Source organism: Ailuropoda melanoleuca, chromosome 1 (assembly GCF_002007445.2).
Source record: "Ailuropoda melanoleuca isolate Jingjing chromosome 1, ASM200744v2, whole genome shotgun sequence".
In the NCBI taxonomy this organism is placed as follows: Eukaryota; Metazoa; Chordata; class Mammalia; order Carnivora; family Ursidae; genus Ailuropoda; species Ailuropoda melanoleuca.
The window spans coordinates 62,182,361-62,198,198 of NC_048218.1; the positions used below are offsets into that span (position 1 = coordinate 62,182,361).

The following is a 15,838-nucleotide window of genomic DNA, read 5'->3' on the forward strand; positions in this document are numbered from 1 at the left end:
CCAGTCGGTGGCCTTGCCCGCATTCATTGCATGGCCAGAAAGGGGCCCCCGGCTGACTTCTCCTTGGCTTGGTGGGCTGACGCACCCTCCGAGGGCTACCCTCCGTTCCCTGCCTGGGCGCCTCTGGCTCCGGAAGGTGGTTGGCTGGCAATTGGCCCTCTCTGGGCCAGACTGATCTTGTCTTTGCCCCGTGGCCTTGCTGGCACCACGCCGTCTTCCCTCCCCTCCAGACCGCCCAGGGGTGGTGCAGTGCAGCGTGGTGGACCAGCTGCAGGAGAGGTTCGCCATCGCCCTGAAGGCCTACATTGAGTGCAATCGGCCCCAGCCTGCCTACCGGTGAGCAGCAAGCAGGGAGGGTGTGAGGGGGTCCCTCCAGCAGCCCCATCCTCTAGGCCCCCTGCCTGTTCTGAGCCTCTCGGAGAGGGCAGCCTCTGATTCCCAGGGCTTTGGGGCCCTGTTCTGGGGCCTCCACTGAGGCCTCCAGCCCAGTCAGTCTGAGCTCCAGCCAACAATGTAGAAAGCTGAGGGGGGCCAGAGGCCAAGCCCAGCCAAGGACATTGCTCCCTGAGGCACAGCTCCTGCCTGCCCTTTTCCACTCCTGTCGGCAAGGGACGGGTGCAGCCAGGTACTCCCCTGAGGCTCCTACAGGCTCTTCTGACAATAGCCCGCAGTAACTAATGCCGTAGTAAAGATAGCTGTGACAACGATGATGGTAATAACAAATCAGTTTGCATGGAGAAGTGCCCGCCCAGGCACCAAGCAGTTTACACGTATTGTCCTTTAATCCTGAACACAGCCCCACGAGATGGGTGCCACTACTCCCCTGCCAGGGGCTGGAGGCTCAGGGCGACTGCCTCAGGGTCCCCAGCCAGATCGGTGGGATCTGGAGGTGGCCCCGGGCAGACACGTCCAGAGCCCACGCCTCTGAGCGCTACCTAATCTCCTCCAGGAGTAAACATGAGCAGACAGGGTAGGAAACTCCTTAGTCTGTTCTGGTCACAGCCAAAGGAGGAAGGCTGCTCAGGGCTCGGCCCAACAGGGCTTTCCACCCCTTCACTGGCTTTCAGCAGTCCCACAGGCCCGGGCCTTGAGGGGTGAAGGCCGCACAGGGTATGCTGGCTGAACTTCAAACCTCAAGTCCTTCCTTGGCCCACTTCGACTTTATGGTGAGCTCAGCCTCTGGGCCGTGTGTTGATTTGCGAGGTCCTCCCCTGTGTGGAGCCAGGAGGCATCAGGCAGACACTGGATCCCAGGCTGGACCCAGGAAGGGTCCTCAAGGCAGCCTGTAGTCCCTGCCTCCACAACAGCTCCGCTTGGTCCTGGCCCTCGGCCATCCGCCAGGGCAGGGAGTCCACCCCACCCCCGAGACCGTCCTCTGTACCCGGCTCCTGCAATGCCTGGATTTTCCCATGGAGGTGTCTGTGCCGAAGGACTCCAGCCCAGGGCATGAGGGGCAAGCGAGGGGTGCAAGTCCGTGCCTCAGTCCCCCCAAGGCTGCTCTGCCCTTCTCACCTGCAGACGAAGAGAAGCTTAAGGAATTCAACTAAGCCTTGTCTCTTGGCTTGCTGGAGATGTTCTAAGAGTAATACAGCCAAACTTATGCGACTTCAACACAGTCCCAGGGTTGGTGGATGGGGGTGAGGGTGGACAGCACCCCCAACTTTTCCTCTGGCGGCCTGCAGGTTCCTGTTCCTGAAGATCATGGCCATGCTCACCGAGCTTCGCAGCATCAATGCCCAGCATACCCAGAGGCTGCTGCGTATCCAGGACATACACCCCTTCGCTAGCCCCCTCATGCGGGAGTTGTTCAATATCACAGATGGCTGAGCAGCTGCCGCCTTGGGAGAGCCTCCGAGGGGCAGCTGGAGCCGGAGTCCTGCCCTTGGAGCTGCCATTCCTGGGACTAGAGTGACGGATGCCGCTGAGAGCTGACGGTGCCCTTCAGGCCCTGCCTTCCCAGGGAACTCACAGCCGCAGCTCTGACAGCGCTACCCAGCATTCCTCAGGAAAGGGACGAGGGTCTCACCAGGCCCCACTGCAGTCTGGGGAGAGTGAGGCCGTAGACACTTGATGGAGAGCGCACTGGCCTATAGGTCAGGCCCATCCAGAGGCAAGACAACCCTCCCCTTAGAAATAGCCCTGTGGTCTGGGCATCTAGTGTCATGGTGGGAGAGGGGAAAGGGTGACTGAGGCTGGACCATCCGAGAATCTGTGCCCACACTCAGGTTCATTAGCTCCTGGATGTTTTCACTAAGTTCCCCTGTGTTCCCCACTCCAGTCATTCCCCAACCCGCAGCCTCCTGTCCTGAGCTGCTCAGTGAGTTCCAGGCCTGTGTCCATCAGCAGGTGCGTTCGTGTCTGTGAGAGAAGCCAGAAGGTCTACAGCAAATGTCAGAGGCTTGTCATGACCTCTGTGTCTATTCTTTCTTCCTTCTGGATCCTTCATTCTGTGTCTTTGCATCCATGCAAACACATTAGTAAGCACCAACGATATGCAGCTTGCTATGGGGGATATGCCGACTCAGACATAGTTCCTGACCTCCAAGACTTTCAAGTTCAACTTAAGAAAACAAAGCAGACACACAAAGAGCTTTGATCTAAAGGCGTGGTAAGGGCCAGAAGAAGCACAAGGAATTTCTTCCTGTGAATGCTGAGCTATGTGGGGTTCTGCAAGTACCGGGCGACCCAAGTGAGGATCTCCAGAACATGCGTTCGTGGGAGGAAGGGCACTAACTTGCTGTGTGCACATGTGTGTGACTTAGTGTAGGTCTGCTCCACGTCTGACTGGGGCTTGGGTTTGCCCCTGAGGCTGGAACACTGGGGTGCTCCCTGCGACAAGGTTGACAGGCAGTTAATAAACGTGCTAGCTATGCATGCACTCTAGGTTCCTGTTTGCACATCTCCTTTGAAAGCTAAAGAATATGAAAGTGGATGCTTTGTTTATAGCCATTTTGAGTAAGAATGTTTTTGCCTTTTGTGCAAATTACATTTTGACTAATTTTAAGGCATCCTACACCTAAGGACAAGACTTGGCAAATATGTTCCTGAGTTTAGTGGCAAATCAAGGCAAGAGGACTTGAATAATTAATTTTTGGCTTAAGATTTAAACCTTTTTTTTGCCTTCTTTCCTGGGGAAAAAAAGAAATGTGGGTGTGGGAAAACAAATATTATTATATAATATACATATCTATTTCTTCATTACTTCTTTATTACAGTACAAATGTTTTACTATTGCCCTTTATACATCCAAAGGCTGTTGGTGTAAAAACAAAAATGATTTAACGGTTTAGCTTATAAAAATATTCCATATAAAAATCCATATAAAAATGACACACCCCATAATATGGTATATGTGTTGGTGTATATATACCAAAATTAAAAATGTAGTAATTGAATTAATTTTTAATGTCTAATGTTTTGAGGCAAATGAAGCTACAAGTTAACTGAATTTTAAGGAACAGAGACTTGTTTAGCTTTTACCATTTCACAAGAAGGAGGCCAGACTTTGAGAACATAAGAAATCATTAACACTCTAAGTGAAAGCAAGCAGACATATTCCTTGCCATTTCCCCAGATTTCCCAGCCTCTTCTGCATTAAGGGTATAGAACACACTCATTTTTAGAAAAGAAACTGGGCGGGGGGGGAGCTTCTCTCTCCAAATACAATGAATACAGGTTTTGTTCCCAGGAATTTTGTCTAATTACACTCATTGGGAAATATACATTTTATTCAACTGTATTCATAAATCATATGCATCTCCTCTTCCCCATTGAAATAATTTTGAGTGTGCTATTCACTCAAGAGCCCAAAATGATTGCTAAGTATAGGCTACAGTAAGGCAAAATTAAGGTGGGATATAAACTCCCATGTCCTAGTATTGACTTTAAAAATACCTGGGTAGCTGAGTTGATATGTACATAGGATTTATATATTTTTTCAAAATTATTGTAGTCCAAGTGTAGTTAAGATTCAAGGTGAGATACACCAAATTGCTCACACAGGGATACTTCAATAGTTTTGTGGATCTTGACTTTATAGGGCTAGGAGCCGGATTCCACTTAGCTACTCTCAAACATTTGGATTGCTCCATTACTTCCTTTCCTGTGCCTTTGAACACATAGAACTAAGTGTTAGTTTCTAGGCACCCCTGTGGCTGCTGTTCGTTTTCGAGGTCTTGTCTTAGGTGAGGATGGAGTCCGTCTCCAAAGCTCAGGAGAAAAGTCCTTCTAAGTAAGTACTGCTTGCCTTCTGGCCCCCTCATGAGCCAGAGGCACTCAACAGCCAAGCTCTATCCGGCCCAGACATTAAGGACCCAATTAAAGCATTGACGTCGGAATCCGGGGATGTACTGTATGGTGATTAACATAATATAATAAAAAAGATCATTTAAAAAAAAATAAAGCATTGACGTCAAGTTTTCTTGTGGGAAGGCTGGGGGGGGGTGGCCTCTCCTTTCTGGAGAAGATGATGTAAAGAGAAACAGACATTTGATTGGCCATCCCTTCCCAGCTTCTGACAACTGTGGGCCGCATCATGGCATATTACATAGCAGCTTCAGTTTCCTCCGGACGCGTTCCCTTACCATGCCGCAGTGCTCCCAGGTCTGAGGGTGCTGGTGAGCGGATGAGTATTCTGCATCAGAGAAATGGGCGCTCATCTCATCACTTTGGGTCACTTCCTTTCTCAAACTTCTCCGTGAAGAGCTCTGCAACCTGACCCCCTCCCTTTCCTCACTACTCTTTCTAGAACTCCTATGAAATGGCATTCACTATCACTGTTTTCCTGAAATGTGATCCAAAGGACAGGTTGGTCGGTACTCTTTGGAAAACCTTCAAAACTAAAAATACAGTCGTTCAGGCTTTTAAGTTAAAAGGGTATCCTTGCTCAATTCCAACTCAAATAGGGCAGGAAATAGTAGTGAATCCCAAACAAATGCACTTCAAATGCCATCAGGAGGCCCATCCCACAAGTGCCATCTTTATGTTTGCATTTTTCCCTCCTTCCCCCCAACCCCCTGCAACTGGTAAACATGTTTAACTATTTTTCAAATACTAGCCAACCCCACCGCCACAATAAATAAAATGAGCAATAAACAGAGGAGCAGACTTTATCCAATATAAATTTGTTTTTATTGAAGCAGCAGTCACATGACTTTATATCTAGCCTTTAGATTAGGCCTGACAGAGTGAGCCAGCCCTAAAAAAATGATGTTTCTTTTTGCACTAAGAGACATAACATGTTTACATACATCATCCAGTATTGGAAATGAGCAGATTCAAACACAACATGTGTTCGTTACCTGGGAGGTACAGCCCCACGGTTTGTGGTGTTCATATATCTTACAGATACTCCCAAAGACCATTACTAATGGGATGAAAGTTAAAAGAAAATACAGCTACACCAAACCATGAACACAGTAATCAACGACAGCAGCTTACACACGTTTTAAAAATTTGTCCCTCTCAAGGACATTTTCTTTCTTTTCAAAGCAGTGTCTGCAAAGCTTCCTCTACATCACATCCAAAGGTTTCCAAGATGGAAGCTGCACCTCTTGGGGCTATACAATGGAATAAGATCATTTAAAGAACAAGCACTAGTGTTCCTATCTTGATTTTATAACAAAGATCCATGTTTCTCTAATTGCAGGAATGGAAATGGTGATGTGACTACATATTGCAGTAGCAAAATAGGTAGGGTAAAGAAAAGAGGGTTGGGTACTGAAATAAAGACCACACACTTGTGAATTTTAATTTCATTTCCAGGCTAACCTACTTTTTATTTAATGCAAATTACAGTACCAGTTAACTATTTCCAAACCAAGTCACATAGAACGAAATGTATTTACAAGGGAATGGGGAAAGGGAAAAAAAACATTGAGCATACTTTTCACAAAAAAGTTTATATTTAAAATGAAAAAAAAAATCAGTCACAGAGGCATTCAAGTAGTAATAATGTTATACAGATTTTGCTTTTCCTTTATATCAAGACAGATTTGCACAAGTGTTTGCAATAGTTTGTATACAACCCACAGTCCTTTATATATATATATATATATATATAATAAATTTTGTTTAGATTTGTTTTTAAGATGGAAGTGGTCACGCTAATTGGTATGTGTACAGGCCCAAGTGATCCATCGGCAACACATTTATAAATGCAAATTTTACAGGCAAGCACATTTTCATACATCTATCTGTATCTGCCTGTAGACAGATATAATAAGAAAAAAAAAAAAACAAAAATGAACACAAGGAAGTCTGCTTTGTCAAGCTAACCCCTTATGTACTGGTTGTCATTTTGCTTTTATTGCAGAGGTGCAAAACGGAGCAACAAACTTGAGTAAAACGTCATAACCCTTGTGAAAATAATCCAAACCCCAGGGATTACTTTCAAGCCTCTCAAACACAGACCTTAGTCTGGGACTCTACTCTGCTTCTAGTTGTCTTATTTTTAGTGGCTCAGGTTTCTACCAGAAAAGACAGGTTTTATTGTAAAGCATGCTTATTTTAATTTTCTATATAGGGGAGAAAGTGTTCGGCTCTGTGATTAGATGATCACTAACATGAGAACAACAGAAATCAGATATAATTTTGGTTTAAAACAAAGGAAAAACCCCCAAACTCCTGGGGATCTGGCATTGGCCAAGCTTCCTTTGGAAGATTCCAAAGTTAAATCCCTTAAAAAGGAAAGGGAAAAAGAAATGAAATGCCAGTGTCTTTATATCCACAGGGATAGAGAATACAATAGTCCTCTCAGAAACCTTTGCATTGGTGCAGACAAGATGACTGGTTAGGCAGGCTTTGTTAAAACACAAACCAAAAAAATGTGTCTAAAAAGTAAGAGGACTTAAAGAACGGACACGACATGTCACTGGAAAGAAGGTGCAGTCTTCTGCCTTGCTGGAATGAACACACGATGTTTCAAAAATAGCAACCTTTGGTTTGGTAAAGTTTGTGTTTTCTTCTACTCAAGACATCTTATATGGAGTACTTGGAGGCAAAACAAATGATTTTGATTTTTTTCTTTCAAAAAAGGCCTTCATGATGGGCACACAGTAAGAATTAAACTTATTTTTTAAGAAGGAAATGACAATGACATTTCACTGAACAGGGGTAGAGGTGGCAGGAGGGAGGGGATGGGCTGAGTTCCCTCGTTAACACAACAGTCCTCTCTCCGCTGGGTGGCACTGCGCGCAGTAACTGCTAGTAATCACATGACAGCATTTTAGACCAATGGAGCAAAACCTGGTACTATTAAGAAACTTGGATTTATAAAAACCCACTGTCTCTTTCATTTGGGAAGGAAGTAGATAAAGGGGGAGCATGGAAGACTCCTGAATCTGCTGTTTGTTAAGACCCATGGTTGGGATTTGGGGAAGAGATGAGCAAACTAGCATCGATTCGGTCTCTTCCAGCTCTAGGGCTCCCTGACATGACACAAAGTCCCTGGATGGACTAAGTATGAAATGAAACCGGTCACTGCTACTGACTGAGGAGGAAACAGCTGCTCAGAACCAAAACAAAGGCAGGGCTTAAATGAAGTGAGTTCATGAACACGGTCTCCTCTTTCCACTCCTGAGCATGGTATCACTGAAATTAACTGTGGAAGGGGCAAAGACACTGTTAGTGAGTTATTATTTCAAAGGGAAAGGGGTAGTAGGACAGGGAGACATGGATAGAAAAACCAATTAAAATTTGAAAAATGAAAAACAAAAACAAAAAACAAACACATGGAAGCGAAGGCACTCCAAACTATATAGATACACTATACATTGCTAGAGTTATTGTTACAATAATACAGGCCGGTACCTACTGTACAGAGTTAAAACTATATGGCTTTAAAAAGCTCGTCTACATTTTGTCTGATTATTAAACAGAATCACTGCCCTGAACAGTAACTTTTTGCTCATTAATTAACAGTTCCTGGGTCCACATATTTACATACAAAACAATAAAACTTAAATTTAAAAACACTGAAAGAAAATATAATGTACAAGCTTGAATTTGGTGAGGAGCTTTTTATTATTATTATTATTATTATTATCATTATTTACAAAAAGATATTCAGAGACCTGGATCTCACTTGTATAAAAGAGTTCTGTGATACCGCCATGATCCTTGAGAAAGAAAAATCACGCACCTCAGCCCTCACACACACACACACACAGAAGTGAGAGAAAAGCAACTGACTTTTCTCTCTTCTTCTCTTACCCCATTTATGGGGGCAAAGGAGGGGGGAGTGTTTCCTAAAACAAGCAGATTTTTACGGACTCTCGCAAATATACCAAGTCCAGAGTAGTGTCTGTGTCCAAATGTTTGGCTGGGCAGTTTGGTGTGCAAGCAGGTCCATTTCTCTGTCATAGACCTGCTGTTCAGCTTTATAAATCCCGTCTGAAAATGGTCTACCAAAGCCATTCCCTTTAGGAACTACCTGGCCAAATACTTTGATTCAGACTTCTTTCAAAGCTTAATTAGCTCTCAGAAGCGCAGTGTGAAATGTAAAAGTCAATTTGTTCGATTTGGTTTAACTGAGCGTTATTTCCTTTCTCACGAACTCTGATAAAACCAGGGGTCTGAGAAACCCCTTTTGTGGCCTAAGAGCTTAGCTGAACAGTGAATGGAAAACTAAGATGGCTGGCTCACAGTTGCCCTTCTGGGTACTGGTTCACTTCAGCAGGCAGTAGGACTCTCTTGGAGAGTCACACACACTTGGTAAAGAAGCAGGACAGGGTACTGGGACCTGCGCTGAGGGCTGCCAAGAGACTCCACTTCCAAATCACCTGGAGGGCAAGACCCCTAACACGACCTAAGGTGGCAATGAGGAAGGTGAAGGGAGGTTACACACGATCAAGGGCTCAGCTCTACAGCCCTACAGTTATCAACTAACCTTGGAAGGTGTGTAGGGAAAGAGTGGGTAGAAGGGAAAGGCGGCCATCACTCAAGTGATCTTTATATGTAAAGTACAACTGATTGTGCCTTAAAGATTCATAGGTCAAGTAATGGCCCATAAGCACCAAGGTGACTAAGGTTCATTTTAGAGTATATAAGGCCCACAAAGATGTCAATCTTAAAAGTATAAAACAAACTAGTTGTGAAAATCTATTTCCTCACTGCAAACATAATCCTTCAATCCTCTTTGCTTTCCAAGGAATATTGCTTTTTCTTCAAAAACAGAAACTGAGTCTTACACCATTCACTGATACACAAAGGAAACAGAAACAAAAACTCTTAACTGGGTGTGGGAGGAAACATTCTTCTCATGCTTCAACCAGTTGATTTTGATACTGTGGACAAAAACAAAAATAAAAGGCAGTATTGAATCTATGTATATATAACATATATACATACACACATTTATATAATCAGCTTTCCTATAAAGTCAGCAGGTACACGTGACTGTTTATACCATTCTGATGTGTAATTCTTAATATTTCTACCACCTAAAATCACAATGGTCTATCTGACATACATCAATAAATAAAATTTTAAAAGCAAGAGGTTAAAAAAAAAAGCTAAAATTAAATACAGATTCTAGATTTGGATTTAAAATTAGAACTATGTGCAGAATGTGGCAATTTCTGCAAGCTCAATTTGTAATTAAAAATATGAAAAATAAACCAGTAGACTGTTACAGTTCACATTATTTAACTATAATGTCCTCTCAAGTGTATCTTTCCAAGGGAAGCAACTTTAGAAACAAATCTGGACAAATTCATTCACAGTGGTGAGATCTCCTCTTGGCCTGTCCCCTTCCTCCAGGTTCATCAGCTTTTGACCTCCACAGCCAGAGTGACTGGCTCAACATCCTTTTCAGTCTTCTGGTCACTAGTTTAAAACTGTACTAAGATTTGCAGGGAAGCTTTGGTCAGGCGAACAAAGATCCACCCTCAGAGCACGCATGCTCTTCCTTTGACAGCCTCCAATTTAAGTTTCTTCACCACTAGCACTGATTAAGAGCAAAACAAAACCTTATCGAGTCAATTAAGAATCTTCAAACTTTATTGACCTCCCTGGGTTACATACAAATGATACACATTTCCTTTTTTGTCTGCCACACCTGCCACCAACATGCCAAAGGCAAGTCTTCAAATACCCGAGGATATGGATTAATTTTACAAGTGACACTGAAGTCCCCATTGAGTTACACCTGCTAAGCTCCCAACCAATTTCAAGCTGTGCACTATACCAAAGTCTTACACTTGACTTTAAAAGAAAACAAAGTTCAAAAAAACTTCAGCACAGAACAAAGTCTTCTTTTGTGGAAGGGGCATGAGGCAGGAGTCCTGTTTTTAAAGTATACAACAGCAGACTTTTGATAAAAAAAGATTGTCGTGGGAAAGAGATTGTGTGTTCTAGTGCTCCGCTTTCCCCTCCCCACAACCCCTCCCACCCTGGATCTCCCTCAAAGTGAGAATACAATGAAATTGGTTTGTATTTATAGATATTTTACAAGGTTAAATAAGAACAATAATAATAAAAAAATTGAACACTAAAATGAGCAGGTTTTTTTCTCTTTTTAATTTTCTTTCCAAACGTGACCAGTGTTGCTGAGTGACACTCAAGTAACTGGTGGTTTTTCCTGTGCAGCTGGCTGCTCGGGACTGTTCAGGTGGAGTTGGAAGCTGATGCAGAAGCGACATTGTTGGTCTGTCCACGGTCTCCGGCATTAGCATCTGCAAATCAAAAGTCCCAAGAGAGCATGAGCAATGCTTTTATCACCCAAAGAGAAAAGTACACTGCCTCAACTGCAGACTGTGAGCTGTGCGGTCTTCCAAGAAGTATCTGAAAAGGTTGTTTTAAATATGGCCAATACTATGAAATCTGAATTTCTTTCTGCTTAAAGCTGAGTCCATGCCTTGGCCTGGACCTGGAGCAGGGAAGATGAGTGTCTTTGAATAAGTCAGGGCCAGAGACCACTCTGTCAAAATTCCTGCTACAGCTGGGATTAGCAGTACGTGCACGAATACCCAGCTGCGAGCCTGGATCACTTGAAAACAAGTGAACAGTGCACAGCTGGGAAAGCTTGCTAAACATTCTGAACCAGGTTACAGTATGTATGCCATCTGCTTAAGTGGGTGAAATGCATGGAGGCACTGAACGTTACATGGGTCAGCACTGAGAGGCAGACGCACTATGCGTAAATCAACCTCAGCTGCTTACTTTCTAAGTACAATTCTTCATCATTATCCGTAGAAATGGAAGACAATGAGCAAAAAAAGAAACAGCCAGTGCAGGACTGATTCACTTATTCAACAAAACATCTTGTAGTTAAATATCTTGGCACTGAGCTACTTTGCCTAATCTTTTGGAAGTATGTGTAACTTTATAATTAACTTCAACTCCCCTACCCCCCTTTTAAAGGTCCATTATTATTCCACAGCATCTAGTCATATTTAAGTGGGCATTCAGCTGCATCTGGATCAGCACTGCATCTCAGGTAGGCAAATGGCTGCTGTTTCAGTTGGCTAGTCCAGCCGCGTCCCTGTGCCATCATGCATGTGACTGCTAATTCACACTGCTGGGTGTATTTTCCCCCAAACACTTCACACTGAGCAAGAAAAGAAGTGGCTTGACTGGGATGGGTAACTTCGAAGAGCCATCTTCCTAGAAGTCATACTGCTCTTGACCATCAAAGCTGGCGACACTAAAAAAACAAGTTCAGAAGTTTTGTCTCCCTAGAGACTGAAGTTCTCCTATATCCTCTGATGAGTAAACAACTGTCATGACTGAATGCAACATTTGTCCTTGGATCTTTTTTGTTTGAATTTTTTAATTAGAGCAAGAAACAAAAGACCCCGAGGATACACAGGAACTCTTTACTTAAGAATTAGCTGTTCGTTTTATCATTTCAATGGCCATTCTATAAAAACTTCTTTTCTAAATTCCTGATTTTCCTGCCCTCAAAATAATCTGCCCTTATATACACTTAACTCAGCCCTTGGGGAAGAAATGTTTATATCTCTTGATTTGACTGGTTATGTTTAATTGACTTAATTTCCCTCAAAACACTTATAGCTGCTTCTAATCCTGTTTTCACGAAAATAAGTGCAAACATTACAGCATCAGGGTCCATGCATGGAGTCATATTAACTCCTCGGTATGGCCCATGGGACAGGTGGCAAGGTGTATGACACAGAACCTTTCTCCAAGGGCAGGTATATGCCTTTTCCAATAATCACTACATAACTATGTCTAATACTTGATTCATGACTCCTGGTCTTTCTTAGATATGCTCTTCTTAGCGGGAATTTTATTCTTCAATGATCATCCGAATTCTGTCATCAATGAGAACATCAATTTCTGTCCAGGTCACATGTTCCTGTAAGTCTTTCTCAAGAAAAACAATCATTTTCATAATTCAGGCACAGGGTGCTTCAAAAACAAATCTAGAAAAAGCCTGAAAGGCCGCAGAGCTACTTTAGAACAATAATGATCCTCAAAAATGCAAACTCATCATAGCGTTTGCCACGTGCTGGATAGCACTCAGAACTTATGTGTGATCATCATCAAATAGTACTTCTCTCTCATTCCTAGTATATGAAGAGGACAGGTAAAACTTTCATGTTTTGGTCTTCCAGACTTAAGAGATTTACCAATCCTGAGGAATTTACCTGCTTGACCATGACAGGCATCAGCTACACTGGAGGATACCCACTAAGGTTCATTTATATAGCCATCCAGTTCATTATGTTAATTTACTCTTCAGCAAAATCCTACTCTGTGCATGAATTTGAAGAACCAAATTCAACTTCTGAAATAAAATCTGAAAAGACACTTATTTTCCTCAGGTTTGTAATTTAATGACTTCATATTTTTTTCTCTGAATTATCTCCATATCCCCGGTTAAGTAAAATTTTAACAGCTAAATATTTTGATTACAAATAGCCTTGAAAGCTAAAGTCACAGCACTGCATTCATTCATCAAACAAAAACAAAAAAACTTTTGCCTACTGCAACAAATTACATTTAAAATCAAATTATCTATGTCCTTTGTGAGAAAAAAACCAGAGAGATCTGTTTTTCAGAGGCAAAGTACAGGGAGGAGAAACACACAACACAGAAAATGTGAAGTTCTACAAATTCAAGAGTAGCTCCCACAGAACACCCGGGTTACTGACTGAATAAAACTACATTTCCTAAGTTCTTCTTGGTACATACTTACTTTGCTCCTACTGCCAATTCTGTAAACTTATCTTACATAGTTGAATTAATATGGGCTTTTTATAATAAAAATGTTCATTAATTAAAAACTGTCACTGGATTTGGATGTTTACTGTAATTTCTATTCTCAAATATTTAAACAGTAACTCCTTAAAAGCAGCACAATTCATTTTGCTCCTAGATCCTGCATTCCCTTCCCTTTACATTCATACTGGTAAAAGTGATGCTACTTGGCATTGTGGTTTAAAGGACAGCTAACATCTTTTGATTATAAAGCATCCAATTCAACAATGAATAACCAAAGACTGTATAATCTCATTTTTAGTCTTGAGATGCTATCCTGAAATTCACAATGATGTTTCTTTCTTCAATCCGATCCAACTCCACAAACACTGAGTATGAGACCCAACTGTACTCCTTAATAGCTATATGACATGGAACAAGTTATTTAACCTCTCTATGCCTCAATTTCCTCATCTGTAAAATGGAGACAGTACCACCTGCCTATGAAATAAGGCCTAGGAAGGGCTTAGCACAGTACCTGGGTTATAGTAATTGTTCAATAAGTGGAAAGGCAAAAGAGACATCTAAAAATACATAAATTGTATAGTTTAGTGTGACTCAATAACCATCATCACCACCATAATGTCAGTGGCAGCAACTCTTAACATCTGAATGCTTACCAATGTGCCAGACATCATACTATGTACATTGCATACCCATAGAGCAACCCCAAACGATAAGTATAATTATTGCCCCCATCTTGCAAATGGGAAAATAGAGGCACAAAGAAATCAAGCAATGTGACCATGGTTGCAGAGCTAACAAATGGGAGAACTGACCACAGAGGTATTAGAGGAAGAGAATGATGGCCTTTATGGGTACTACAAGTGACAGCAGAAAAGATTTCCTAGCAAAGGAAGAAAAGAAATTAAGGGGACTTTCATTCAGACCTAACTCCTACATAATCCACTATGATTTCTAGAAGCCGATTTCTATTGTCCAAAAGGGTTACTACATAAAACAGATCTGTGAATTTATGATAAGAAGAATTAAAAGTACAGTTATTTTATTTCCTAATTCTCAAACAGTCTGTATGGGGTATGCAGAGATAATAAGTGTTCTGGAAACCACTACAGAGGTGATATTTCACGGACTTCCAAGCTTCCTAGAAACCAATGCCCATTACCATCCTTCTGATGCTACTTCAGAACCAAGCAACCAACCATCCAAAGATGGACTTGAGGAGGAATAGACAGAATAATCAGCTTTGAGGGACAAAGGTATAGGATCATTCTTATACACTGTGGTAGCTAGCCCCTTTCCAAGATGGCCCCAATGAGTCATGTCTCTTGGGTGTCCATGCCCTAATGTAGTTCCTTCCCCTAGTAATAGGGCTGATCTACGAAACCAATAGGATATTTTCAGAGACAGTGGGGTATGACTTTCAGGTTAGGACATAAAAGATACTGTGGCTTCTACCTTGTCCTCTTTCTTGGATCAGTTGGTCCAGGGAAAACCAGCTGCCACCATGTGAGACACCTAAGTGGCCCTAGGGAGAGGTACAAAAATGGTAAGGGACTGAGGCCTCTTGCAGCCAGGACTGATTCACTAAGCACATAAATGAGTCATCCTGGAAGTAGATCTTCCAGCCACAGGTAAGCTTTCCCAGGTCTGTAGCCTTAGCTGACATTTGACTACAACCTCATAAAAGACCCTGACCTAGAACCATCCAGCTAGGCTGCTTCTGAATTCCTGACCCACATAAATTATGTGAGATAATAAATGTTTATTCTTGTTTTAAGCTGTTAAATTTTGGGGTATTTTGATCTGTAGCGACATTTAAGTAACACATACATATAGGCCAAATAAGTTAAATGCCAGGTAGAATTTACGCCCACAAGCCCATGAGACCATCCCTGAACAACTCCCTCTACAAGATATGTAGGTATGCTCCTAATAAAATAAATAAAAGATAAGGAAAATTGCATCAGATGATCACTTATTTTTTCCCTAATTCTAAGAAGAGTCTATGGTTCTACAGCTTTTGTGCTGGATATGGCAAAGGGAATTTGTGCATATAGTTACTGAAATCAATTTTATTCTGTGACTTCAGAGATAAAAATGACAAGTAGGGCAACCCCACAGTGAAGCTAAGGGTGAAGCCCCCTAAGGTATCAGGTTCCCAACAGAATCCATGAGGCTGCAATTTTTGTCCTAGAGAAAATTTTGATGTGTAAAATTCCATATATGATATACATACATTTTTCTAGGATTGGACCCATAGTTTCTTCTCCACCTCCTAGATTCTCAGATATCTGTAAGAGTTGCTAGATAAGTGAGTCATGGATTTGCTGAGCAGCTGTCTCAGTACTGAGGAAAATGCCCCCTACTTCCTCAGGTCATAAACCAAAAGCTGTTACCTGATTCTTTCCTTTCTCTACCCCCTACATCTAATGCATCGGCAAGTCCTCTCCATTCTCCCTCAAAATGTGTTTAATCAAATGTTCCAATGGGGAGGGAAGGAGAGTGAATGGAAGGTCCTACATTTATAATCTGTTGCCAAAGTGTTTAAATAAAAAGAGAGTAGCAACTAAGAAACACAGGCTGGGAGGAAAGCATAGTGGGTAAAAATAGGAGGCTGGGGTTCCAAACGTTCTGCCACCATGAATCAGTA

The 15,838-nt window shown here is 42.4% G+C and overlaps 2 protein-coding genes across 10 annotated transcripts in view; one reads left to right on the plus strand and one right to left on the minus strand.

The window, feature by feature from the left end:
• Nucleotides 1-4,376, plus strand: part of NR1I2 (nuclear receptor subfamily 1 group I member 2) — a 28,423-nt gene extending 24,047 nt beyond the window's left edge. For 4 of the 5 annotated variants that reach the window (XM_034659067.1, XM_019795306.2, XM_034659073.1 and 1 more), the window contains 2 exons: nucleotides 231-336; nucleotides 1,683-4,376. In XM_034659067.1, coding sequence (XP_034514958.1) covers nucleotides 231-336; nucleotides 1,683-1,827 — 251 coding nt within the window. In that variant the 3' untranslated portion in view covers nucleotides 1,828-4,376. Of the gene's footprint in view, nucleotides 1-230; nucleotides 337-1,067 lie in introns of all 5 variants that reach the window. The other variant, XM_034659068.1, reaches the window with a different exon arrangement.
• Nucleotides 4,377-5,111: 735 nt separating this feature from the next.
• Nucleotides 5,112-15,838, minus strand: part of GSK3B (glycogen synthase kinase 3 beta) — a 200,912-nt gene continuing 190,185 nt past the window's right edge. For 3 of the 5 annotated variants that reach the window (XM_034659109.1, XM_034659097.1, XM_034659089.1), the window contains 2 exons: nucleotides 14,644-14,713; nucleotides 5,112-10,673 (listed from right to left, as the gene is read on the minus strand). In XM_034659109.1, the coding sequence (XP_034515000.1) occupies nucleotides 10,667-10,673; nucleotides 14,644-14,713 (77 nt within the window). In that variant the 3' untranslated portion in view covers nucleotides 5,112-10,666. The remainder of the gene's footprint in view (nucleotides 10,674-14,643; nucleotides 14,714-15,838) is intronic. The other 2 variants (XM_002915254.4, XM_034659102.1) reach the window with 1 other exon arrangement.